This window comes from Populus nigra, chromosome 1 (assembly GCF_951802175.1).
Source record: "Populus nigra chromosome 1, ddPopNigr1.1, whole genome shotgun sequence".
NCBI classification, from domain to species: Eukaryota; Viridiplantae; Streptophyta; class Magnoliopsida; order Malpighiales; family Salicaceae; genus Populus; species Populus nigra.
The window spans coordinates 13290977-13316589 of record NC_084852.1 but is presented as its reverse complement, the minus strand read 5'-3'; the positions used below and the strand labels follow the sequence as shown (position 1 = coordinate 13316589).

The window sequence follows — 25613 nt, the reverse complement described above, 5'->3', positions numbered from 1 at the left end:
GGTATATACCAACAGAATTATAGATGATATTACAATGGGATTTAACAAGGCAAATCATATGGTGAAGTGATATTTTTTACCGACAGAATGATCGATGGAATGCCCAATAGAATAACTATATCGGTAAATTCACCGGTAATATTTAATTTATGACCTGATGATCGACCCTCCCCTTCCTCTCCCTCTCCTCTCCCCCATTTCTCTTTTTTTCTTATGCATTTTTTTTAAAAAACAAACAGCCACCCCTTCAATTTCACCATAATTCAACCTTTCACAATAAATCTGGCTACCATAACACTCGATTTGTTAGCATTTTTGTTTTGATTTAAATTTTATTGAGGATTCTCCACCTTAAGTAAGTAAATCTATCCCTTTTTGTTTACTTGTTTTATAGTTTTTTCTCTAATAAACTTGTATGGATTTATGATTTGTACATGTTAGGGTTTGTTTTAGATTTTATAAAAATTATATTTGTTTGTAAATTGTTGAAACTTATGTCGAATTACCAAATTAAGTGTTTTGTGATGAAATAAATAATGGTTTATTTAATGGGTTTGTTTTATATTTTGTTAATTCTATTGCCGAGTTGTAATTTTCGGTAAATGTGTACAAATGTGCTTACTTAAGGTGGATAATCCTTAATAAAATTTGAATCAAAACACAGATGCTGACAAACCAAGTGTTGTGGTGGCTAGAAAAGTTGTGGGAAGTTGAGTTGTGTTGAGATTGAAAGGGTTGTTTGTTGCAGAAAAAATGGACAATGAAGAAGTAGAAATGGGGGAGGGGGAGAGGAGGGTTGAGTGCTAGATCATAAATTAATTATTACCAATGGAATTATTCCGATGGTAACTCCATCGACAATTGTGTCAGTATAAATGTCACATCATCATACGATTTGCCTTCTTGAATCCCACTATAATACCGTCAGGATATTCACGGATGAATTTTACCATCAGATTAATTTCGTCAATAACTTTATCTGTAAAACTTACACGTCGTGGTACTTTTTAATTTTTTTTAATTCATTCTTTTCTCACTACAGTTTTCTCGGTATATACCGTGAAAATATTCCCGTTAATATTTACCGATGGATTTAGCGATAAAAAAATTCAGCCGGTAAATATCCCCATAATATACCAACAAAAAGATTCTATAGGTATTTTTATTTGTATCTATTAATTTTATAATAGCAGCTGCTTTTTCCTATATATAAAAACATGTAAAGTGGAGCCTGAATCTGTAGTTGTACAATTGACACCTGGTGCTCCTTCATCGATTCTCCTATGAAATGAAAAATATAATGTATGATGCATTCCTTTCAACTCAAGATATTAATTCTTCATATATGGTTTACTTATTGCTTTATTAATATAATTAGTAGAAACTGAGAGATAGATTGTACATTAACGGTATCTTTCTGCTCAAGTTTTATATATTCTACAAACTATAATTATGCCCCTCAGCCGGGTGTTTAGAGTCTACTAATAACGTTATTTGTTAATAACAAAAGCCGCCTAGTTTCTTAAATGCTACTTCCCTTTGCTTCCACGAACTGCGTGCCTCATTTTGCTCATGTCGGCGATTTGCAGGGCTTGCTTGTTCTTCAACTCTGAGAAGTCAGGTTTGCCCTTCTGCTTTGCGTAAGTTAGGGGGCTCCCAAATTAATATTTACAAGTGAATTTTCTTCATTAACAACTAAACCCTAGATTAATATTGACAGTACCGCACTCTTTGCCGCACGTTTCATAAGAGGAGGATCCACCTTTTACAACTTTTCCCGCGTCAACCCTTCCTTTTTGTCCTGTTATAAACCCGAAGTCTTACACGCCATTTGCTCTACATCTCTCTCTCCTAAGGTTTCAAAACCAGCTCTCGCGTTGTTATCAAGAGGAAGAAGAAGACCAACTCTCTCTCTCTCTCTTGAATTCCAAAACAATGCAGCTCGTCCGGATAATCTTCATTATAGCTGTAACAGTGGCTCTCTCCACTACTCTCACAGTGAAAAGAATCGGCGAAGATGAAGAGAAACCACCAAAGGATGATCAAAGTATCGATACTTCAACTAGATTGTCACAGGGGCTTAATATTATGCACGATGGAAAGGAGCTAATGCCTTCAAAAAGGTTGGGTCGGTTCCTCGCAGCAGAAAAGAATCCTAGAGCCGCTGACCACTGCAACAAAGACAACGAAATATGCCAGATTCTGCAAGGTAAAAACTATAAATGCTGCCACAACAAGTGCATGGACTTGGCTACAGACAAACAAAATTGCGGTGCATGCAAGAGAAAGTGTAAATACACAGAAGATTGTTGCAGAGGAGAGTGTGTGCTGCTTTCTCTTGATAAGAGGCACTGCGGGAAGTGCAATAACCGGTGCCAGAAAGGTGAATTTTGCGTATATGGAATGTGCAATTACCCATGAAATGGTCTTGGGTTGAGGTTCGTTATTTATTCATAAAACAATAAAAAAGAAAATACATTTGGGTGGTTCTCCCACATTTTATATAATTAATTACTTAGTACAATGTTGATTAAAATAATAATAATAATAATTTAATTACTGCTTTACAATCCTCTAGGATTTTAATTATCTCTATGTAATACTCCAATGAACTTTAATTGTAACGTATTAATCCGTTATCTGTAATTGCACTTTATACAATTTTTGTGTTTCAGGTTAAATATATATGATTATATTTGCTGTTTATATATATATATATATATATATATATATATATATATATATAATGTGTAAGAATATATTCTTGTAGTTTATTAAAACTAGTTAATTAGTTCCTATAGTATTAGAAATAATCAAATGGTCCGTTCACCGATATAGTTTCAATTTTTCAGAAAATACATTCTTTTGTAACTGATCTTAAGCTCCCTATTAAACTAATTATCTTTTCTTTATTCTATTTTCAAGAAATAAAAAATGAACATGAAATTTAAATAAAAACTTTAAAATATAGAGAAGTAATTAATTAATTAATTTTGATAAACTAAAAGTGTTAAGTTACAAGTATTTGAATTTTTTTTTACGGGGTTTTGTTCATAAATAAAACTAGAAGATTATTTCTCTTGTTAGAAATAATTAAGAGGTTTAAACTCCAAACTTCTTGAAGGGAAAAAAAAAAACACATTAGTGCCAATTGAGCAACATCTTTCGAGCTATGAATTAATTGCATGGCTTTAAATTGTTCGAGCAGATTTTTTCTATTGTAAAAAAAGGGGTTTAAACTTCAAAACTTCTTGAAGAAAGCAAAATATACTAGTGTTATTTGAGCAACAACTTTCGAACTATCAATTAAATGCATGACTTTAAATTATTCGAGTTGCTATGTTCATTTTATAAAACTGTTTCTTCTAGTTTTGTAAAATAAGTTAAATAGTCTTTTAATTTCAAAAACTACCTCGGAAGTGTTTGGTAACGCGGTGCAAATGCGTTCCCTCAAAATTTAATTTTTTTTTGCTTAAAATGATTTTTTTTTATGTTTTAAGATTGTTTTGATTTGATGTGCTGATATCAAAAATAATTTTTTAAAAATAAAAAAAACTTTATTTTGATACATTTCTAAACGAAAAGCACTTTGAACCGCTACTGCCACCACAATCCCATATACACCTAGTGGCCGCACTTCATCACAAGACTGGATTATTTTTTGTGCAAAAAATAATGTTCAGGTGCCTAAATAAGAAAAAAAATTAACATAAAAAAACTGGTCATAATAAACCTGTAATTCTGGTAATCAAGATCGAGTTAATCTAGAATATCCCGCCAAACCTGGGATATATATAGCAGAGAATAGAGATTCTGAACCTAGAGTTTGAAGTTAAAGTTAACCATCTCTGTTAGAGAACTTTCAAAGATACACTACTCTATTATTGATTGGTACGGCTCTTTCTAAATGCACCTTGATGATTCAGAGGTAGAGAATGAAGTCATGTTAGCTTGGAGTATTTAGTTTGCTAGAAATACCTTATATTTTCCAGAACCCCGCAGTATTGATGAACCTAGAGTTGTAGAGATTGCTCATCCTGCTTTATTTTGTTATTGTTCTGCTAATTCATAAGAGGAAACTTTCGCAATAAAAAAACTTCTTGTTGGCAACCTTCAACTATTGACTCGATCAAGATTGATATCAGTGGTTTTTTAGTCGTAGCAAGAAACCACTTAGGCTAAATTATTATTTTCAGCCCGCAAAGGATTGAATGTGCAGTATCCAATTGCTATAGGCGAAGCCTATGCTGCTATTTATGGACTGAAGCTGGCTATCGACCTTGGCTTCACTCGTGTTTTTCATGAATCAGACTCTGCTCAACTTGTCCATCACTTCAAGATAGCAGACGGGGATGGATCTTATTTATAATCTCTTATTTATGCATTTAAATGAGTTAACTGACCCTTTTCAATATTTTATATTTATTCACGTTAGATAATGTAGCTGCTCATTTCTTAGAAAATCTATCTAGGCTAATTTCTGATGAGCAAGTTTATACCAAGAAAGCACCTTCTATTACCTAACCTATCAATTAGTAACACGTGATATTATTATATTCATGCGCGCACCCATTAATAATGTAATATTATTTTTTATTATTTAATGATGTGGCACCAAGTATGTGGCTTGATATCTATAAAATCTATAAGCATTAAAAAGAAAAAAAAACACTAAGAGTGCTAAGTGTGTCGATGAGCCTTTGATAGGAAACATTGTGGATACATATAATATTTTTTTGTTTTTTTTTCCATCAATTTTTTTTTAGTTTTGTCATTAAATATTGCGCTGATTGATATTTAGGGTTACTAATTTATTTTTATTTATTTATATATGCTTATTATGGTCTCTAAGATGCCTTAATATTGGGTTAATGCTTTGCTTCTTGAAAAAAGTTTTGATTTTATTGTTTTTGGAAAATCCAAAATGAGAGGAAGAAAATTGAAAAGAAAATGGTCAACTTTTTATTTTTAAAAGTACAATGATGTTAGTTGTGGTCTCTTTTTTTTTTCCTTTCGTCATCAATTTTTTTTATATTTTCAACCTGATTCTTTAATGTTGTGTTTATTGGAATTTGAAGTTGATGATTTATTTTAATATATTCTTTATATATCTATCTCAATATAAAAAAAAACCTCATCATTATGTTGATGCTCGATTTCACATAAAAGAATTTGATCATATTGTTTGAGGAAAATTGAAAATGAGAGGATTGAAATTGATATGGAGAAGGAATGGGAGGCCTTTAAAAAAAGTAAAAAAAATATCAATGCCTTTATGCCTTTAAATTTTGTCAAATCTCCTCTTTAGTCTTTTATTTTTGACATACAATAATTTAGTCCAAAACTTTATTTTGCTCATATTTTCATCTTTGAGCTTGAGAAAGGAGACAAAGTTGTTGGATTATGGCGAATGAGAGATAAAGTTGATAGATGACACATTTTCAAAGGTGAAACTAGTTATTCTTGTTATCAATAAGTTTCATTTGATGATAGAAGTTCTATTAAGGTCTTTTTCCCCTTTATTTTACTGGAAAAGCATATCAAGCCTCAAAAAATGTTTTTGGTTCGAGTTGATTTTTTTATCTTATAACCAATTAAATGATTATTTAATACTAGAAAAGGATCTATTAAGGTCCCTATGGTATTTCTTATTTATTTTCTTGGTTGAAAAATAAGTGAAAATGGGTTTTTTCAAACATTAGAATTAGTAGCTTGACTTTTCGACAACAAGTGGCTAAAATTTGGAAAAGCAAGTGACGCTTCATCTATAGTAATTTTTTTTTTAAAAAAAGGAGCAGATGAAATGTGGCATGCCCCTTAAAAAATAAAGAAGTCATCGGCAAGCGCATGAGGGCTTTTTTTAGAGGCCTAGTCGTGCTAAGCCACCCGAACCTGCGGGCTTGGCTTTTTTCCCCCTCTTTTTTTCTTTTGATTTTCCCCAATTTCAACCTTTATAGGTTGTTTTTTAATGATTAAAAAGTGACGCTTTTTAATGTTTTTTTTTTTTCAATGTCATCCTTCAATATTTTATTGATTTTAAATTAATTTTTATAATTTATATTGTTTTTCCTTTATAGGTTTATCTCAATTTCAAATAAACTTCATGACATTAAGTTGATAGTTAATTTTGTGAGCATCTATTTTTCTATCATATAATTAAATAAAAAATAGTTTTAGAAAAAATAAAGTTGTTAAAAATAGTGTAGTTCATGATCCATATCGCGAGTTTTGACGGGTTAATTAAGAATTAAGTTACACAATTTATTTTGTTTTGTTTTTTATGTTATTATCATGGTTTCAAACAAACATCCAACATTGGATTGATGCTCGCTTTTATGAGCGTCTTGTTTCTAAATAATTAAATAAAAATAGCTTAGCAAAAAAAAGTTATAAACCAATGTTGACTTCATAACTCGGATCGTTGGCATGGTAGCTTGGGTTGTTTGGAAATTGAGCTTTTTAATTTGTTTCCATTTACTTTCTATAGAGTTATCATAATTTCAAGCAAATGTCCCAATATTGAGTTAATGATTGATTTTGTGAGCGAATATTTTTGGTATCATATAATTAAATAAAAAATAATTAAAATTTCTTTATTAAACTTAGTGGAGTCCATGACCAAGTTGTGAGTTTGGTAGGTCAAGTCGGGAAATCTGACGTCTCAATCTTGATTTTTTTTTTAATGTCAAACCATGATTTTACCGATCGTATATGTTATTTTTGGACTCACAAAATCAATTGAGTCATGTTGAGATAATCTTCACATGATTTAATTTAAAATTTAAGATATATAAATAATTGGGTCGAGAAGTTTTAATATTAATCTGCTGAGCTGAATTTAATAACAATATCAAAAAGTCATCTGAAATATTTGTGATTATGGATTTTTAGAGATTATCAAATTTTTTTAATATTAGTATTTTATTTTAGATTTGAAACTTTATTTAAAGATAATGATTATGAAGTTTTTTTTTTAACATGTGCTGAGAATGATTGAATAATTATTTTTATGTTAAAAAATTGATTTTTTTTATTAGAACAATAAATTAAAACTTTTGATAGAATAACACTATTTAAAAAATATTTAGTAAAATAACACACTTTTATATTTAGTAATATTTAGTAAAATAACACACTTTCATTTTGTTGCACTTTTAAAGCAAGACATTTACTAAATATCGTCATCTTAAGTGTTAAGAGACAGTTGTTTTGCTTTAAAATAATGACATTTAAACATATTGCGTTTCTGAAGCGCGACAAGTTAACATGTAGCTTTATCGTCAATTTTTTGGCTTAACTGATCAATCAATTAATCTAGTTGTATGAATTGATCAACTGTTTAATATAAAAATTATAATTTTATGATTTTTTTTAAATATGTTTTATGAGTAAAAATATATATTTTTGTCCAACTTGTAAATTAAAAAACAGAATCCAATTAAAATTTCAAAAAGTTATTATTCACGTAGTAGTTATTTTTTATATTTTAATATCAACCAATTAGTTAATTTAATCAATTATTACAAACCGAATATCAATTAATTTTAAATTTAATTAATATCATGATTTAAAATGTAATATTTAATTAAATATTATAGTTTATAATCACCACATATATAAAAAAAAAGTTATTTAACCAAATTTTTGATATTTCACCAAAAGTTTTTACTGATATGTTAAGTGGTCATTTTTATACTAACTGCCAAATTTGTTAAAAAATTTTGATATGCAGCGACGGGTCACTATCTATCTATTGTTATCAATAATAATAATCGATTAGTTTTTTTCAACTAATTTATAATTTACTGCCGTTTTCAAATCTGAATTTAATTCCTATACTTCTTGATGATGGAATTGAAAGATCAAAAACTTAGAAGTCGAAAATCTGTCTTTCGCATGGAGTTCCGGCGTCGAGATTACAGTGCCGAAGAGCAAGGCCACGTGCTTCGTCGCTCACGCACCGATCACCATCCTCTTTTACCTCCATCGCCGTCTTTCCACAACCAGGTCCAACATTCGAAATTCTCACACATCTTTCTTCCATTCTTCTTCTTCTTCTGTTTTTGTTTGTTTTTTCACAATAATTTTTTCTTTTCATTTTTTATATGAAGGTGGTCGTTGAAAAGAATGGAAATAACGATTTCTTTGACCCGCTAAGAGGACTAGACGCTGAGGATTCAACTAGTGCTGAAGAAAAAGCTGCTAATACTACTACTAATAATAATAGTCAAGTTTCATCCAAGGAGTGGACTTCTTTCAAGAGATTCTTAATGCAAAAATTTCCAGTCTCGAAAATGATATCAATTGCTTCTGTAAGTTTATCTATTCTTTTCAATTATTTGATTTTGTTCCCTGAAGTTAGTGATACTAGTGGAAATATGATATATTTTCTACAGATGCCTGATGTGATCATTAAAAGTAGCACATCATTCCGGAAATCTTCGGAAAGTAGTCATTTAGAGGAAGTGGATGATCCACAAAGGATTTCCCAAGAAGATGTGAAGGTCATTACTGGACAGGAGTATGTCTCACGATTACACGAGCTCAAAGATGAAATCAACCGTGCTTGGCATGCTGAAGATCGTGTAACAGCTTTGAAGTTAACTATAAAGGTTATTTTTTTCAATGGGGATTTCATTAATGGATGTGGCTGGCTTTGTAGGTTTCTTCGTTAACTAATTGGTTATGAGAATTAGTTGAGCTGGCCAATGATCAATGTATATTGTCAGTCTGTGAAATAATGTGGTCATATTGCTCTTGAAGAAAGTGGCTTGATTTTGGTATACAAACTTTAAGACCAATCTAGCAATTCACATGCTAGGAAAATTGTGAGTTGTACAACTGTTACTTCATGGTGTAAAAAAAATCTGTATCCTCCTGATTTGAGAAGTGTAGGTCCATGAGTGTATTTTGAATCTCGGTTGAACTTCTTCTTAACTTGATTTCATTTGCCTGTTGTGTAGGTTGCTAAGCTTTTGATGGATACATCGGTTCTACAGTTTTATCCTACATTATTTGTACTTGCTACAGATGTATTGGACATGCTTGGAGATATGGTATGGAAACGCATCCAGCAGAAAGCTGAATTTTCAGAAGATGGAACCTTTCTGTGCTCTTTACCAGGTCTAAATCTTTTTCCATTTGTTTGTCTATGTCACTTGCATTTTCACTTGATAACCACAATCATGCAGCTGGATTTAATTCCTCTTTAGTATTAGATATATCAAGTTTGATGTTGCATAAACAAGTAGTTGAGTACCCATGTTTTTTTTTTTTTTGTACCTTGAGTTATTGAGTTCTACCATTTACTTTTTGACATAATATCATATAAGCATGCTTGTCCGACTATCTCGATAAGTGTGCACATCTATCTTTCTGGGATGTCAATGTGCTAAATACAATTCCTGTTGATTTCATGATGAAGTCATTGAAGAGCCAACAGAGTTGTGTCATTAGATACTGTAGTTTACAAAGCCTTCGAAAATTTTTACCGTTGTTCTCAGACTAAATTATCTGAAAAGAAATGCCATGACCCAGTCATCATCCCACTGAATTGCAGTCTTGGCTCTTGGGTGGAATAATTTGAAGACAGTCCTACCTTTCATATTTTTTTGCATGAAGGGGCTCTTGAAACTTGAACTTGCATGTTTGTTGCTGTAAGCCAAAGATTGTACTATTCTCAACTCTGGGCATGCTAAAATTCTTGATTATTTTCTTTTCTTTCATTCCTTTTGAAGCAGCTAGATAATTTTTCCTGAAACTACTGTTCTGTTTATTTGGCAGAGAATTTTAAAGCAAGTGATATTTGCTCTGATGCAAAAGAAACTTGCAATAACTGGTTTTGCAAAGTTGGTTCAATTCGAGAGCTACTTCCACGCATGTGAAGTCCTTATCTTCTTATATTCTCTGTATTCTTTACCCTTATTTGGTTGAAATTATGCCAAGTGTGTGAAGCATTTTTTCCTCTCCTATTTGTTCTTTGATTCATAAACTCTCTGCATTGATTTTTAGTTTGTAGTTTTGTTTGCACTCTGTTTGTTAGTCTCATATGTTTTGTTTCACCGCAAAGAGTGGCATCTTGAACAGGAAACTGCTCCTATGATGATATGTCGGTTTAGTTCAATTATGATTCAGGTGCTGCATTTACTAGGAGTTTAACTTAAAGCAGGAGTAACTTGAGAATGCTTCATAATGTTATAGTTTGAAATGATCACCTTATGTCAAACAATGTCACACAAGCATTTGCCTTAAGATAAAATATGCATCTGTAGAGATTGTCTTTTTTTTTTGTGTGTGTGTGTGTGTGTGGTAGATTTATATGTTAAAAAACCAAATTTGTGATTTTTTTTGTAGAATTAACTGACAGGTTTTTGCTATTCTCTGTTGGCTAAACATTTCTTTGTGCCTATCCGGCACCAATTTCCTTTTGATGGTTCAAAGGCAACAAGCAAATACCTTAACAAGATATCTAACAGTCTTAACTGAGTATATATAGCAAGATATGTTTAAGAAACTGAAAATCATTCCTAAAATGGCTCCCATAAATCAAGACCAGTGTGCTGAACTGAGTTGTGCTAGCTGTGCTTGAAGCAACATGCAGTTGATATTTGGCATGTAAAAATATTTAAGATGGACCTTGTAGAGCGGTTCAATAATGCCTTTGATAAGGTGAGTGGTGAGGTAGTGTTGCTTTCTAATAATGCCTTGCATAAGGAAAAGTGTAAATAAATTTTCCTCCTTGTAGGGATTTGCATTTCTCAAGTAGGGGATTACCTCAACTATTTGAAACAATCCCCTACTTTAAATGTGATGCAAATTCCTAGGTGAAGGAAAATCCATCTACACTTTTACTTATGCAAGGCATTCTTAGGACATAGCACTACCTCACTACTCATTGTATCAAAGGACTTATTGTAAACTCCTCTATAGACCTCAATAATCACAGTCACATTTGGATCATCATTGTTAATAAGGTTAACCATTTTTACTTTGCTGTGGGTGGTAAAATTGAATGGCGCTTGAAGGTGGGATAGTTATTGTTTTCTCTACCCAAGCTCAGTATAGGTTCACATCATGCTTAGGGGAGCTACTGGATGCTGATCTTCCTTGTTTCCTTTAATCTTAGTAATTTCTTTTTTCTGATGTTCCAATTAGCTATTATTTTTTTCTTCTATGTTTTGGTTGTCTCGATAAAATTGAGTTATGCTCAAGCCTTGGTGGTCAATAACTTAAAATATTAAAATGTTACCAATGGTTCATGTAATTTTATTCTTATATTTCTTTTCTTTTGTTAATGTATTCTCAGGGATACTTGGGCTACTCATGGGAATCTAAGATTTTATACGCTATCCATATTGTCTTCTATTTACATCCCATTCTCTTAATAATAGTTTTTTCTGTCTAGTGGTTTGATAAATTTCTTTCATGTTTATGCTTTTTTGTTTTCCTTTTAATATATGGTCTTGTGAGCTTCGTTCTCTTTTCTCTCTCACATATTGTTTCTGGGTATTGTGCTTCAGTTATTTGGAATTGGCTATATTTCCTTGCTGGCGTTTTCTGATTGACCAACCTCTAGATAGTCTCCAGCGCCTCGTTATGATGGCAAGAGGGGTAGTTGATCCCTTAGCATCTGCCTACTGCCGTTTGTACATGGCCCACTGTGCAAGGAAGTTGCCTTTGTCTGATATAGGTATATGTTTCTGCTTAATTTCAGAAGTGCTTATTGCCATTCATATGCTATTTTCAGAGTATGAAATATTATTAGATTTCAAGTTACCAAATGTGTGGTCTTATGTAGTGGGTTTGACACACCCTTTTCTGGATTCATGTAGTCAAGTTTTATTCAAATCTAATTAGGCTGGTTTCATTTGTGTTGAAGATCCAGATCAAATATGAGTTTGATTTGGTCCTACTAGAAATATAGACTCTTATTATGCAGCAGGCCATATTAGATTATGTTCATCTTTATGTTTTATGCCAGGGTTTAGATGTGAAAATAGAGGGAGATAAAACTTGAGAGGAATGATTGGAATTTCATTAAAAATCAGGTTTTCTAAAAATTAGGTAAATGTCTATTTATATCATCATGCTCACGACATAGAATATACAGATTCAGCCCTTGTGATATTCTCAACTGCTCACATCTAGGAGCACCATCCAAAAACCATCTGTGAGACTGTACCTGTTGAGTTCTTTCTTTCCTTTTATGACTTTTAGATTCTGTTCCTGTTTCCATTTTTCTCATCATAGCTCTTTTCCATTGCTAATCTATCCTAACATATAAATGGCATTTGTAAGTTGATCTAAAATGACACATACATTTTATTATATTGCATAAACCCCTCTTCTCTTACCCCTGGCCTGTAAGGGGAGAAAGAAGCACTGGAGAAAAGATCAGGCAAAGATAATGTGTGAATGGGGTCAAACAAATAGAGCAAAAAATGTTGTTTACTGACTGGAGATAGTTCTTTTCTTGGTTATCTCTCTCTCTCTCTTGCATTGGTGAATGGATGGGGGATTGGGGGCGGTCGTTTGATGTAGAAAAAGAGAAGTATGACACCATTAAGGATGAACATGCCAGCTCATGCAGTTTGCATTTAAAATGCTCTCACTGCTTAGGGATAGAAAGATCACTTTTCCCACAAAGTGGTCTGATATTGGGTCTCTTTTGGAAAATTTCTGGGTCGTGTTTCATTTTGAGTTGACCAGGCCCAGTCATCACTAGTGCACCTGCTGAAAGGATTAAAAAGTTGCGATACACTATCTCGTTTCTATTTGACATATTATGTTAATTTTACTGTAGCAGGGCACCTGGTCACCTGTGTTAATGACACCAAAATTCTATTGATGCGTCATTTATCAGCAAAGGAGGATGGACATTTTGCTGACAAGAAAAGGTTGCTTGTTAGTCTGATGGAACCAACTATTGAATATATTATGAAATGCATATTTGAGAATACTTCTCAGTCTCAGGTCAGTATTTGGTTTCTTTGGTAATTATGGTTGCAGCAGCACTCCTAATTTTCATTGTTGAAATCTCAACACAAGCTGTCAGAGTACAGCAGCAAAACCATGTGCTGTCAGTTGACAAAGTTTCTTTGATATTTAAATTGTTCTGAACTCTAGTAGTACAAGGAGAGAACAGTACAACAATTTAGCATTTGGGCTTTGCAAAACTCATTCTGACTTTTTTTCTCTCTCATTACAATAGAGACACAGCTATGTGCTCCTTAGTAACACTGTAGTACACTACTGAAGTATCTCATCGCAAATTGCTGCTGTAAGATGAATTAGTTGTGGCTTGTGTTGTATTGTTATATTGACTCACTTATTTCTATTGAAAGAGACAAGTAGATTCTGTACTTCTGGAGTTAGGATTGGGAAGGAATCAAGAAGATTTATGTGGGAGTTCCCCTTGTATCTCATTTGTTCTTCACCATCTACTGAAAGAACTTCCAACTGAAGTAATTAGGTCCAATTTTGTGGGTATCCTTCATCTGATTGAGTGCAGCCAAGATCATTATTTCGATCAGGTATTGCCCATGTTGCATGCATGCACGTACACACACACTATAGGTATTTACATACTTGTCGTGCATGCAAGGACTTCACAGTTTTGCCTTTTAGTTTTTCTATTTCAAAATTTAAATGTCATGTTTGAGTTAGTATTATTTTTTGGTTGGCTCAGTGCTTGAATTACAGGTTACTTGGATTCAGGCTCAGTGAAAGTAGATCCAAACTGGACATTGTCTACTCAGTAGTGGATAAAGTTATTCAGGTCCTTAGAGCTTTATATTCCTGTTTTATTATCTTTCAAATTCATCAATCATTTTACTTTTATGCCTAATGTGTATGGTACACTTGTCTATGAGATGATTTTGTCCCCTGCAAATTATGGGTAGGCCACCAATATCAATGAGGGGGGTGATTCAATAGAATTCGAGCATAGAGGAAGGGGAAGGTGCCCCACTTAGAAGTTGAATTTTTCCTGCAAATCCTATCTCTCTCATCTTGCCCAATCTCCTATTCCTTTACCTTTCCATCTTGCCCATTGTCTTTGGAAAGTGAAGGAACCCTTCAAGGTTAATACTTTTATTTGGACAATAGTTCTTAATAAAATCAATAGTTGCAATTTTTTTCAGGCAAGGGGACCTCTTAAGGCACCATAACTTGCTATTTGTTTGATGGACTGTAATAGTGGTGAGAAGCATCATGGCCTTCTTTTCATGTATTGGATTGTGGCCAAGATATGTGGAACATGTCTTTTGGTGCGAGTCTTGAGCATTGGGAAAAACCCCAAGTAAGGTGGAAGAGTTGTTTTTGAAGTCGTTAGCTTTGAAGAAGGCTTCTTCAAGGACTTCTGGCTTATATTTTATTTCCAGGAAGTTCTGGTGGGAATCTTGCTTTTTCTTGAGGCTTGGTTTCATTGGTAGTCATGGCTTGTTCTTCTGTGCAGTTGTAAAAGTTTGTTTAGAGTGCAGTGAATATGAACTTTAGTAGCCATAAAAATGGCAGAGATAGGTGCTAGACTTGCCAGATAAAGTTAAACACTTGGATATTTTGACGCTAAGAACTAAACAATACAAATTAGTAACTCAATCACCCATATGCCAATATTTTGTTTCCATATAAATAACTGAAATATATACGAATTTGAATGGCTCATCTCCCTTTTAAATAGCTGTGTGAGCTACCTTTCCAATATTCTAGAAAATCTCTTTCAGTATTCTGTTCTGTTAATCCAACATTTTTCAATGTCATTCTTGTTTACTTATTATAAAGGGCATGTGGTAGGATTGTCTACTTTCTTTTTCGCTTGGTGTTCATTTGTATTGCTTTTGGTTGTGATTTTCTTGTTGAGTCGTGCATTTTCAAGAATGCTTGATAGCCATTGCAGTATAAGCACCTGTATCTAATTTGAAAGTTAAAGTTTGGCTATTCTATTGATACGGAATGGCTGCGGAGCTTATGGTAAATTATGATAGAATTTCAGATGCTGCTGATATTATTGCAAGTTTAATCAACATTTAGCTCTTCAGAAGAATGTTCTTTGATATGTACACACACACACACACACACACACACACACATATTTTCTTAAGCTACTCTTAACTGTATTGCTATGCTTATATCTTGTCTATTAATTCCAGGCAGTTGCTCAATATGATAGACTTGATCAGTATGTGATGGTTGTGGATGCTTATATGGACATTGTTCTTCAAAATCAGATGGTAAGTTTGGATGAGTTGCGGCATTGGCTCCTTTTGGCCTTGTTTGCCTTAATTTCTTATGAAATGGCTCTTGTGCATGCTGTTCGGTCGCTTCCATTCCTGGAGCCACACCCCTAATTTTGTTTCTGATGATATCATGATATCTTGCTGAGATGCATTTCTTGACTGTGACCACTTCGTACTGCACCTTGCAAAGTGATTCTGAGAATAACAAGTCAATTGTAAAAGACCCAGCATGTAGAATTTAATACAAATCAGTGCTATGCTGAGAAGCTTAAGGGATTTAAAGCGCATATCTTAAGGAGCACGTGCGGAGATTGTGAGTCTAGGGGTGTTCTCTTTCATGTGGTTGTAAATCACACCCACTGCTCTTCAGTTCTGGAAGGATAATAGAACATAAAACCATGTTGCTTTTATTTTAATCATCACTAATAAATAATAACTGCCGAGTGCAATGCTTTCCTATTTGTGCCTCTTTTATGCTGTATTATTGGTATTCTTCTGTGTGTTTGGTGCTGTAGTTATCTGTTCTCTGAGTCCAATGATTATGCCAGGATAATCATTTGAAAACCATTTTAGAGGGTATTTCAAAGCGAGCATGCCATAAAGAAATACATGAAGATGAGCTTGAAAGCTTGAAGTCGATTTTGATGAAGCTTCTTTCTCATTTCACAGACTTGCACGATGTACTTGCTTTGGTAAGATAAGAGTGCAGAATCCATCACGCCTCCCGTACCCTTGTTTTTATTAATTGCTTGTAAAGCATGCACATGCTGAGAAAGTAAATGGTTTGTGGTTCAACGCCATGATGGAATTTGATTTAGCTGCTAACAAGCAATCGGTTGTGATCTATTTCTGCAGGACCATTTTCTTGAAATCTTAGATGTAATGTATGGGAACCCTAGGAGTAACATCAATATGCATATCCTTAGTATGGCGACAAGGTAACTCTCATTACCTATGTATATCTTCCTGGTAAATCTAATGTGTGTTTACTTTCTAACTATTTTTGCTTTCTGTTGCATTGATGCCATTCATTTTCTTGAGCCTGCTAAAATATCTGTCAGTCTATAGGAGGATTTTTGTAGTCTGGTAGGTTGGTGCATACCAATAATGGCTTAGTAAACACTGCAGCAACCAAGTATGTCTGACCTGGGTAGTTATCTGATAAGTTGTATGGATACAAGGGCTTGGTGTGCACTTCTTTTAAATATGTAGCACACTGAAAATACCATTAGTGGTTCTGAGAGAGTTGTGTTAATCACAAACAATGTGGCATTATGATTTCATGGAACTTTCTGAGTTTTGGAAGTCATTTCATTCATTGAGCCACCTTTTGCTTCTCCTTGTTTTTTTCTTTTTTCTTTTAAATGAACCATCTATTGCTAAGGTTTCAAAACATCTAAATTTTCATGGTCTTGTAAGAGGTAAAAAAAAAAAAACTGGTGAACCATTGCATTATTTAGTAATCTTGCTTACAACATGAAATACTCAATCCTAGACTACACAACAAAAATACAGGATGTGACCTACAAGATTCATTGAGTTCCAGCCTTGTTGCTAATTGTATGAAAATTACATGATGTACCAAACATTGGTAGATTCATTTGTGAAATAAGATTCTGGAAAACCATTTTCAGTATCTTCATTCATTATTTTGTAGTTCTTTATACTTCAATATCTGCCCCTTTCCTTACACTTTAATATGTTCTTTTCTAATTATCATGCATGGCAATGTTTGAAGAACTTTTTATCAACTCTTAGTGCAGTTCTGACTATATCTTGTGCAGGACCGGTTATTTGCATAATCTGTCAACCATACAGTTGCTTTTTGAAATTTCTCAGTCTCTACATGATGTTATAGATTTTGGAAGTATGAAAGATGATGAATACCAACAGCCACTACGGCTGATTTCTCGTTTTGTTGAGATGGTAACTAATCTCAGCTAGCTGTATACATCTTTCCTTATGTTCTATGATGTGTACGTAGCCTATCATTAGATCGGTTGACAATTATTGTTGCTCTTGACTATTAGGTTGACTATGGGACAGAGATGGAACGACATCTAACGTTTTTAGTTGAATGCCGTGGAGCTTTCAGTATCATAAATGAACTCAAGGTCAGAACTCCTTTTTTTATAAATGAAATGTATAGAAATAGAGCCCTTTTTTCCTCCTTAGGTTACAAGATTTCTAATTCTAGCATATCCAGCATTACAATATCACTTTTTAAATGTTATACAATTTTCTCCTGGTATGCTGTTAGATGCTTTTGAAGCTAAAATGACTGTGTTTGTACTATATTTAGGAATATGCTTTTGATTAGTGTTTCTACTGATCAAGCTGTCCAAACTTGAGCGTAATAGGTACTCCTTCACAATGGAAGTAGGGAATCTTAATTCTATATACAAAATTATTGAACTCTGTTATATGCAGTCAAGAGGAGGTTCAAGGTATAGAACATGGAGGGCTACAATGTTTTTGGTATCCTTTGTTATCAGAGGTATCTTCATGTTGCAGTACAACTTTGTATATACCAGCTGCGGTGCTCATGCACCTTCAAAATATTGGAAGGGAAAAGAGAATAAAAGGAAATAAAGAATTTTAGAGACATTTGACATATAGAGGCGTTGTTTTAAAAAAACAGGGGTGACTTATGTAACGATCACTATTTAACAGAAAATCAGCATTAAGTTTTCGTTACTGCTATTATCATATTGCTAACGGCATTTTGTACCAAAAACTGATGTAGGGTGGGAAGATAAATCAACTCAAAGCAGCAAAGAACAGTTAATATGATGGCAAAAACAAAAACTTGAAGAAAATTGAAGCTGGAACTAGAAAAATAGGTTTAGCATTTTTAGACAACCTCTAAAACCTAAATTAATTGATAGAAAATATGACATGTCCTGGAAAAATAGTATAGGAAGCCCTATTTATACTAGTTCTAGGTCTAAATCCTAAGTACGTTATTGGCTTCGAGTTTTAACTTGTTTTTTGTCAAAATTTGATTTTTTTTTTGTTTTAAATTAATTTTTTAAATTGTATTTAGATCGTTTTAATGTGTTGATGTCAAAAAAGAATTTAAAAAAAAATAAAAAAAATTAATTTGATGCATTTCCGAGTGAAAAACATTTGAAAAACAATTGCTACCACGCTCCTAAACACCTAATCCTTATAGGAAGAGAAATCATTATTAAAAGTTATATGAGTAATATAGAGTCTAAATAGCATAAGGATTCCTAAACTAATTAAAAAAACTAAAATTTCTAAGGAAAATATTTATTCTTCCAAAAGCTCCTGCTTCAAAAAGTCATTATATTGGATAACGGTTGTCGCAGCCCATGTTTTGAAGATAAGGGCCTACTTTCATCTTCATTTTTCACTGTTTTTCATTTTTTCTATGACCCGGGAGTACAGGGTGGTAGGTACTCTTGGAGTTCTAGTTATTAAAGGCCTTCCACAAATTGTTTTTGAAATAACTTTCAAAACTTTTTTGCTAACAATTTTAGTTGTCTAGAATTTTAAAATATTTGTTAAATTGAGCTTTAATTCTTATCACTAACATTTGTGTTGGTGGTGGGACATTTAATTTTCTTAACCTAATTTATTCATTTTTTATATTTATTTTTTGGATTTAATTAATTATAATTGTTTATAGTTTATGATTAGAAATTTAGATTAAATGGACTTCAATTCTGGTTACTAATACTGTACTAACCTGTGATTTTAAGTTAATTTGTTCTATTATTATCTTTAAGTTTGACTATGTTTGATTTCCAGGATGATTCTTAAATAAAATTAATATTTTTGACATAAATTTAAGTTATTATGTATTGTTTGCATGATATGTCTAACTACTAGAAGTGTTGATATTGTTTTATTTAGTGAATTATTAGAAAATATGCATCATGAAAAGATTTGTCTTGCTAGTGATTTGCAACAGCAATGACCCCACTGCGATGGTACCACTGTTATTTTATACTATGAAAGTCCATGATTCACGATCATAACTGCAATTTAAAACCATGCATAGAGAAGAAAGTGAAGAGATGTTAATTATTAGTGGTGGAAAAGGAGGGGAGAGAAAAGACCAGAGAGGAGTTGTATGAGGATTATACATCAATACTGCGTGGCAGTGGCATAGTTAATGTTTAAATGCAGTGGAAATGTCTAACTACCCAGTGACATTCAAACTTATTTATCATGATGGCTATGTTATTGACATTGTTCACAAAGAAACAGTTAATGAAATTAAAGTCATTGACAATTGACCTAGCTAGAAAGGAAACATAATTGGAGAGAAGTTATTTTGTGTGTTTAATTTGTTGATTTTTTTGAGATTTTTATATACTGTCTTCACAGAACCAGTTTCAGTTCATAAACTGAAGATGGAATTGACTCTGAATATACCCTAGAAACCTGTGTGTTCTGAAATAAGAGGTTCTGTTACTATCTTAAACTCTTCATCCAGTACTTGAAATTTCTTGCAGGAGACTCTAGTCCATTCAAGCAATTGTTTGGCTATCAAAGCTTTGAAAGATGGAAGAAAGCACCTCAATTTTGTCAAATCTTGCATAGCATTTAGTGAGGTCACAATACCTTCTGTTTTAGAGCATGTTGTGCAGTTTAATCTTTATATTGAGACCGCTGAGGTAATGTTCTTGCCTTTGATGTGACTATCTGGTGCTGCAAGTAAGCCACATATGTTCATCACATTCATTTTGATATCTCAGGTTGCTTTATTAGGTGGTTTAGTTTCTCATTCAGATGGCCTGGTGGTTTCTGCAATAAGCTGCCTAGAATGTTTTGACTTGACAGATGGTTAGTTCATCATTTCTTACAATTGAAGCACTTGAGTCAGTTCCTGATCATTCAATTTATTTGATGCTTGCCATCTGTGCTTAATTTATGAGTATTCAGTTATTGCAAATCATTTCTCTCAGTTATAATACAGAATCAAGAAAATGTAATAGCTTTGGTTGTGAACTACATAAGCTGATATGTGCTATCCTATCCTATACATTTATTGGTAATAATCTCTCAGTTGTAATAACAGCCTAGGCAATGTTAAATTTCTGGTTATAAACTTACACAAATCATAATGTACTGTGCCAACTGATCCTGTTCTCAGATAATTGCTAAATTTAATCAGAGAAGGTTACATTCTTGGTTTTTATTTTTCCGAAACACCAACTACTTAAGCTCTGGACTTTGAATGGATGATGTTGAGTTTAGCCCATTTTCAAAATTGACATCTAATATTAGTATATGCATGTTCTTTTGTTTTCAAGTTAAAAAATCAGAGTGCTAATATGGGGATATAAACCCGTATAACTGTCAGAGAACCAACTGTGTCCACTTATATTCTATCCATCTCATTTTTGAAATTGACATGTAACATTATTGGAAGCATTTTCAAGTTCAAAAATCGAAAGCTATTATTGGATAGAAATTAAAGTAACTGTCAGAGCATTAAATTGTTAACTTGAAATGCCAACCTTAGGGTAGTCACTGTGTAATGAGTAAAATGCAGAAATGATTATGATTTGCTTTATTCCAAAGAAATTGCCACATTTGAACATCATTTTTGGAAAATTAAAATTTAACCATGCTATCGCATTGGACACAGTAAGTTTGATGTGATAAACAATTCTTTAATTGTAACACAGTAGGTGGGTTTTCGTGATCAGTTGTCTCGGCATATGAATAGAGGGACATTTAGAGATACTTCTCAATATTGTACATCTGATTTCTAGGTTTCTGTATTTGTTGTTTTGAAGTCTTTACCTTTCACCAAGGAAGTTGATATCATATTTCCACATAGATAAAGCAAACACATACATAAAAAACAGATGTGAATAAATTTGCTGGGAAATGTAGGCGCATCTATCCTCGATAACTCTTGCCCTTGACATGAAAAGTTTGTAAAACAGTTTGAAATTGGGCACGGATGTGACATGTCTTGGTCTATGATGCGTACATGTATTTGATGTGATAAGTCCAATCTGTGACACAGACCTTAAAATTAAATGTGGTCTTACATTATGAGTAATAATATGTTCTGATTTTTATTGGTTGCTCAATTGGCTTGTACGCTTTGTGTAGGCTCCAGAACATCAATTGATGCTGGTGGAATGCTCTCATCCATTCAAAAATTATGTAGCCTCTTGGTTATGTTTCCAGGTCTCTGAAACCTTTTATCAGTGTTTTTATCTCTAACATAACTGGTGAAAAATTTAAGCTCACATGCCGTATTTATTTCATTACTTTCTTTGGGATGTCTTCTGAACAATCCTTTGTTTTTCCAAAATGACATCCTGAAATTTTTAGACAAGTATTCTTTCTACAAGCCTTTAGAAAGGATAATAAAGGTGTGAGAATACTGTATTTAACCAACTTTTGTTGTAATGAGGTCAGAATTTTCATTAGTTCATTGTGGAAAACTCTTCTTTTCATGTTAACTGCTTATTAGATAGCCCTGAATTTGGTTAGTTATTCTGATTTTGCTGCTTGATATTCCCAATATTTTACTTGGGATTTTAATAAAAAAATCAAACAGAGGTTTTGAAAAAATCAGAAACTGTAAAACCAAACCTGGTGCTGCTTGAGTTTATCTTCCTTTGAGAATGGTTTAGCATCTTAAGAAAATGAATGAGAATAATCTTTCTTCTATGGCATGCTGTCAAGTTGTCATGTATAAGATTTATGTTCTGCAGAGTCACACTGTTCCTTTAACTCTCTCTCTTTTTTTTTTTTTTTTAAATACATGTATATTTGTTCTAATTTGAAGGTAATCCTGACCAAGGCATCACAAGATTTCCAAATAGCATTCTCTCTCTCATTTATTCCAAGTCATGGTAAGCCTTGTCTGTTACTGCTTTAGTTTTGAAATTTATCAATTTAATTTAACAAACCTCATCTTCATGAAATGTTGTTGTAGGATGACTCCAAGAATGAAGATAAGGTTATTTTGTGGGATAATTTTGTTGTTGGCAACACTTTCTCAGGATAAGCTCCCATACTATCCATATTGTGCGGAGGTACTTCTACTTCTCTTCCAATTTAAGGTTTCATGTTTAAGTTCTTAAAAAAATTTGAAATGCCTTTTTCTTAGTATTTTCGGGTGGGTGGTTGGCTCCAACTCTCAATATTATTTCTGTGTCGGCAACAATTTTTATTTTATATACATCTTTTAGTGATTAGCTAACCGCAGTAAACTAAAAACCATGTCATATGAGCTGGGATATTATATATGAAAATGAATATGCTCTGGCATTAGATATGTTCATATATTGCTAGCATCATTCTCCCTTGGATTTAATTAAGCATGAAATGAGACATTTCATGAATGGCAATTTGGAAGAAACCCCCAGCTACTGCAAAGTAGTAGTATTGTTGTTTATGCTGCCTTTAATAGCTACCTATGGTTTGTCTCATACTGAGTTTCTTGCAACAATCCAAGTCCAGTGTTGCATGCACATGCAATTTCTTTTACAAGTTTGGTTTACATCTGAAAGTTCCTATGATTTTCTGTTTGGTTTATTCAGATTATGGGCAATGACCTGTTATTCTTTGGTGATCCATCCTACGTACATGAAATTGCTGCATTGTCTGAGTGTGTTCTTCAGAATCTCATTAGTTTCATTGAACAAGAGCCACCAAAGGTAACAAAGCTTTCAACAAATGAGTTGTAATGCCACCATGCCAGTAATAGGCCATGTTTCTCATATGCTGATGTGATGTATTCTAATTAAGGCTGCTCGTGGAACCATGGCACTCGAAGCTTGCAACTGCATCGCATCATCTTTTGTGGTATGTTTCTCAGTTATCTTTTGATGACTTAATTTTAGTATAATTGTTTGATCTTGAAAAATATTCATTTCTATCATAGAGAGAGGTTCATTGGTTGTCATCCTCCATCAGTGCAAAGAATATGCACCAGTGGATGGGCATTAAACCTGCCATGCCAACAGCCTAATCATCATGTCATTTGCACCCATTAGGACCAGCTAAAATTTCTATTTATCCATTACAAATCTTTTCTGGAAATGGTTTGCCCCATTCTCATGTTTTATCTTGGGGATATATGTTTGAGCACTCAGGTAACCTTTTCATCTTAAAGCGTCAAATTATTCTGCCCCAATGACCTCTTTGAAGTAGTATAAATAAATTATAAATACCCCTTCTTTTCCCCCAAATGTCAATCTTTAAAAGGACTTTCTTTTGCTGGAGTAGGATCTTGAATCAGATTGCTTAGGACCCACTGCTCATCATGTGTATGACGCACACCTTTTAACTAGCCAATATTTACAATTTTAATAGTTTGCATATGCTGTAATTCATGGGTGATTTGTCGCACCCCAAAAAGTTTACCAAACAGCTAGTCCCTCTGTGAAAGCTTCCCCAAATCTGGAGCCAAGGAAATATAGGTGATGCCCCCCGTAGCCTGTTGAGCAACTGGCAGAAAAAGTCTTTGCTTTCCATGTGTTGCAATTTGAAAATTTGATGCTTTAACTAATCAAACATTCCATTGGACCTTTCCTCTCCTGCCTTTTGTTTTGTGCAGGTATGTCAGGATATATTAGAAGTTTGCTTGAAGCTGATTGAAACTGCTAGGTTGTGCCTCAGTGCTGATGACAGGTACTTGCAGTCCACTATCAAATATTTAAACGAGCAGCTGCCTCCATCCTGTAGCAATCTGATATTTGCACAACACTATGATCTATCAAAATGTTAAATGGTTGATTTTGGAAATGTACATTTATATTCCCTGAGCGGTTATTCATTTAAGAAAAAAGAAAGAAAGAAAACAACGGGAAGTTAAGAGCCTCTTGTGGTCCCACTTTCTATTTTGGTTTTCTTTCTTACAAAATTTGTTTTATGTTTCTTGGCAAATGTTTATTATTTTTTTAACAGATGTACAAAAGAAAAAAAAATTCTTGTATTGATCTAAGAAACATAATAATATATTATTAATTAAAAATATGAAAAAAATATTAGTAATTTATTTATTATAATTAAATGGTGATATCATGGAACATGCATGGCAATGGTGCTAATGATGAAGACATGGTCACAATGAATGTGATGCTAAAAATGATAACGATTACTATGATTTTTATTTTATTGATGAGTGGTAGTGGTTGTAGTGGGCAATAATGACGTGATACAAGTGCTTGTAATAGTATGGTAATACTAAAATTGAAATAATATGTACATGAAGACCATGGGTATTATGATTATTATGAATTTTAACTTTTGAGGTAGGGGATTGGTTATGCTATAAAAAAGATATTATCATTTCAAATCATCATATCTAAAATAAGATGTATTTTTGCTTATTTTATATTTCTAATTGTCCGTTATTGTGTCTAATTTGCTAGTGGTCAATCTATATAATTCATAATGAAAACTTTTTACCTTGGTGATTGAAATTGGTTTAAGTCATTCTTGGATAATCCTAATACTTTTCTCATCCATCTCAATACTTTTTTGTACTAATAACATATCCAATAAATACAATTTTTTTCATCCAAAAGTCTCATCTTTTCATGTTAGTATATAAACATTATTTTTGCAAAACAACCCATTAATTTTTAAATGTTCAACACGTTGCTCTAAATTCTTACTATAAATCATAATATCATCAAAATAAACTACAATAAACTTGCATACTATTAATCTCATGAAAGTACTAGTAAAGGCATAACTAACTATTTATATAAATTATATTTAATTTTAAAGGGAGTGTTTCATTTATCTTTCTTTTTTATTTTTATATGATGATATCTATTTTTCCAATCAATTTTAAAAATATATATAAAATCCATGCAATTTAACTTGATGTTGCTACTTTAACATGTTATCCAAGGGTCATGAATCATATGGTCCTGAAAAGCATGTCTAGTAAAGTAGTTAAGTCAAAATTAAATGACATGAGGGGCTAAGGAAAAACTATGTTAAATTACACTAATGTTATTAGACTTGTTGCCCAAGCAATTATTTAAATAAAAATATTTGAACCACAACTATAAATATATATAGTGAGAGATCATGCATGGCTTTTGATATTATTTAAAGGGATCAAAGATGCTTGATCTTAAGTGATTATTTAGTTTGGGGTATAAATAAGATATTGAATTTTATTGTTATATTAGTTTAATGGTGGCCAAATATAACATTCCTCACTTTTACTTTTCTCATTTAGTTGCACATTTCATTCCTCTTACGAAGTGGGAGATGTTGATAAATATTCATATATACATTATTTAAAAGTGATTGAGGCTAAATTTAATAGGAGTAAGTTGAAAAAAACAATTTAATCTAAAACTCTTATTTGATAGTTTTAACACACCTATAACTCTCGTATATATAAATACC

The 25613-nt window shown here is 32.7% G+C and overlaps 1 protein-coding gene across 2 annotated transcripts; it reads left to right on the top strand.

Annotated features, from left to right (window-relative positions):
* Nucleotides 1–7781: 7781 nt before the first annotated feature.
* Nucleotides 7782–24062, top strand: LOC133675221 (uncharacterized). Of its 2 annotated transcripts, none has more exons than XM_062096546.1 (22): nucleotides 7782–8007; nucleotides 8112–8312; nucleotides 8397–8612; nucleotides 8964–9123; nucleotides 9784–9880; nucleotides 11520–11689; nucleotides 12806–12972; nucleotides 13344–13532; nucleotides 13688–13777; nucleotides 15150–15230; nucleotides 15785–15928; nucleotides 16092–16174; nucleotides 17021–17162; nucleotides 17267–17350; nucleotides 19724–19885; nucleotides 19967–20054; nucleotides 21339–21416; nucleotides 22024–22090; nucleotides 22174–22273; nucleotides 22781–22897; nucleotides 22989–23045; nucleotides 23800–24062. In XM_062096546.1, the coding sequence occupies exons 1-22, from the start codon at nucleotides 7846–7848 to the stop codon at nucleotides 23968–23970; spliced, it is 2826 nt and encodes a 941-aa protein (XP_061952530.1). In that variant the 5' UTR covers nucleotides 7782–7845; the 3' UTR covers nucleotides 23971–24062. The 2 variants fall into 2 exon arrangements, with proteins under 2 accessions (XP_061952530.1, XP_061952522.1); XM_062096538.1 differs by having other exon boundaries at nucleotides 12803–12972.
* The last annotated feature ends 1551 nt before the right edge of the window (nucleotides 24063–25613 follow it).

Bases quoted from the DNA above. Each gene is read 5' to 3' on its own strand.
- LOC133675221 (XM_062096538.1), top strand. From the start codon at position 7,846: ATGATGGAATTGAAAGATCAAAAACTTAGAAGTCGAAAATCTGTCTTT. The intron at 11,690-12,802 runs GTATATGTTTCT...ATTTTACTGTAG, and splicing joins GTTGCCTTTGTCTGATATAG to CAGGGCACCTGGTCACCTGT. The intron at 17,163-17,266 runs GTAACTAATCTC...CTTGACTATTAG, and splicing joins TTTCTCGTTTTGTTGAGATG to GTTGACTATGGGACAGAGAT.